The sequence below is a fragment of the Elephantulus edwardii genome, unplaced genomic scaffold (genome assembly GCF_000299155.1).
Source record: "Elephantulus edwardii isolate Elephantulus edwardi_28Jun2011 unplaced genomic scaffold, EleEdw1.0 scaffold00006, whole genome shotgun sequence".
In the NCBI taxonomy this organism is placed as follows: domain Eukaryota; kingdom Metazoa; phylum Chordata; class Mammalia; order Macroscelidea; family Macroscelididae; genus Elephantulus; species Elephantulus edwardii.
Genome location: NW_006399756.1, coordinates 35,759,038 through 35,761,323, shown reverse-complemented (window position 1 = coordinate 35,761,323; position 2,286 = coordinate 35,759,038). Strand labels below are relative to the sequence as shown.

General features: G+C 46.8%; 1 protein-coding gene across 3 annotated transcripts in view; it reads right to left on the bottom strand.

The window, feature by feature from the left end:
* Window positions 1–859: 859 nt before the first annotated feature.
* ALDH18A1 (aldehyde dehydrogenase 18 family, member A1) overlaps window positions 860–2,286 on the bottom strand; it is a 39,359-nt gene continuing 37,932 nt past the window's right edge. For 2 of the 3 annotated variants that reach the window (XM_006880088.1, XM_006880089.1), the window contains exon 17: window positions 862–1,043. In XM_006880088.1, the coding sequence (XP_006880150.1) occupies window positions 862–1,043 (182 nt within the window). Of the gene's footprint in view, window positions 1,044–2,286 lie in introns of all 3 variants that reach the window. The other variant, XM_006880090.1, reaches the window with a different exon arrangement.

Genomic DNA, 2,286 nt, shown 5'->3' with positions numbered 1-2,286 from the left:
GCAAGGACAAGGGAGAAATTTGTCCACAAACACCAGTTTTTCATAAGAAGTTTATTTTTTTAAAAAAGGGGAGGAATCCCAAAGTATTAAAATATTCCTCTAATTTTAGAGGGAAAAGGGAAGGAGGTTAAGATGATAAAAGAATTCATATAAAAATTCCAAGCAAAATTGTTGCCTATATGCCTCTAAGGAACACCTGAAAGCTTGTACCGCACTGTCTGTAATGCCAGGCACCCCCTGGTTCACCCACACACCGAGCCTCTGGGCCCAGGAGTGGCTGGGACAGCCTGAAATGCTAACTTATTTACTCCACAAATAAATACAAAAGGTCAAGCTTCCCAGTGGAAATGATCCAGCCCACTTCTGTGACGGTTTCTGATGAAAATGCTCAAGAGAACTGCCTCTCTTCTGAAATTCCCAATCTCGGCTTTTCACAAATGACTACAGAACATGAAAGAAATGACTTATTAGGTGTTGCTGGCTCTGGTACCAACCAGATGCCATGGAGACTGCTTCACTGAGGTGCTAAGTAGGTATGAAGTGGCCAAGATGTTTCGTCTTTCATGTGGGGGAACAGCACCTTTCTGTTCTGATCACTGAAGGGAACTGGGCTAAGGCCCTCTCTGTAGCAGTTATTTTCTTCCTTAAGAAAAAAAAAAAAAGAAAGAGGGGTACAAGCCAAGACCAACGTTGCCAAATTGAGACCAGAAGCATCTAGGTACACTTTCCAACAGCCAGTCTCTTCCAGAGACTGGGAGGTAAGACATGGCTTCTCCCCTGAGATGCTTAAGACAAGAATGAACAGTGAAACCCTCCTGGGTTGCTGCTGGGGGTTGCCGGCTCTTCTTAGAATGCTTTCTTTCAGTTGGTGTTTCTTTGAGGAACAGGAAGGTTCTCATGAAGGTACTTAGAACTTCCGTGCTCGGAGAAATCTGCTACCACGTGATCCTGTCCTCGTAACAGCCACTTTGTGGTCAGCAGCCCCTCAAGTCCTACTGGACCTCGGGCATGGATTCGAGATGTGCTGATTCCCACTTCAGCTCCTACAAAAAGAATGAGTTAAGGTGTGGCGTCTCACAGCTTGTTTCCTGGCCATCTACCAGATGCATGTCACGTTTGCCACCTCTTCCTGCCAACTCCTGACCTACCCTCCCCAGTCCAGCAGGAGTCCCACTGCCCCCACGGTCACATCGCGTGGGTCTCTTTTTTGACATCCTATTGCATTTTTAAAGCACTAAGAGACAGGTCTCTCAATCACTTGCTATGCATCTGAGAGCTGGACAATGAGTAAGGATGACAGAGAAAAAATTGATGCCTTTGAATCATGGTATTGGAGAAGAATACTAAACAGAATGCCAAAAGAACAAACAGATGTGTCTTGGAAAAAGTGCACCCAGAGTGCTCCTTAGAGGCAAGGATGGCAAAACTTCATCTCACATACACTGGGCATGTCGTCAGTAGAGATTACTCCTTGGAAAGGGACATTCTACTTGGAAAGGTGGAGGGCTGGTAAAAGAAATGAAGACCCTCAATGAGAGGACTGACACAGTGACTGCAGCAATGGGCTCAAGTTTGTCAGAGATAATAAGGATGGCACAGGATGGTACAGGGCTCAGATCCGTTGTTAAGAGGGGCGGGTCCAGTGTGTGAACTGTGTACCGTAATTTGACACTTAGGAATGCAGTGACGTGTAAGGCAACGTGAAGTATGGATACTTCAACTCCCCAAATATTCTCTAAATCCTAGACTGCAAGGGACATTCTCTTAGTATCCTCTCAGAATTCTTAGCTTGTGTCTGGGCCCTCTCTGTATGACAGGATAAATGACAGAGCTCTTGTTAGTTTTCCTTCTCTCTGGCTCTAGTTTAGACCAGAGGATGCCCAGGGCCTTTCTGATAGTGGGTTCTGCACTGTGTATAGTAGATCAACTGCGCAGTGTTCTACGTAGTGTGCTAGATCTTGTGGGTGCAGGGGTAACAGCATGGGTTCTTGTTTCCTGGGGATTACCTTCTCGCACACAAGGCAGCCAAAGGAGGAATGAATGCTTTCAGGCAGTGGTTAAGAGCAGTGAAGGGAGCTCTGACAGAGACAGCATCCCAGAGTTGGGGAGGGAACTACACAGGCCGAGCCATCAGGAAAAGCCTCCTCTTGAGGATGTGCATTGAATGGAAACCCCAATGATGAAAAGAAGAAGCCAGGGGCCAGGGGAGGCAGGCAGAGGAACTACAGGCAAGACTAAATGCAAAGATCTCCCTGCGGCTGTGCTGGGGGCAAAGAGAGTGAGACC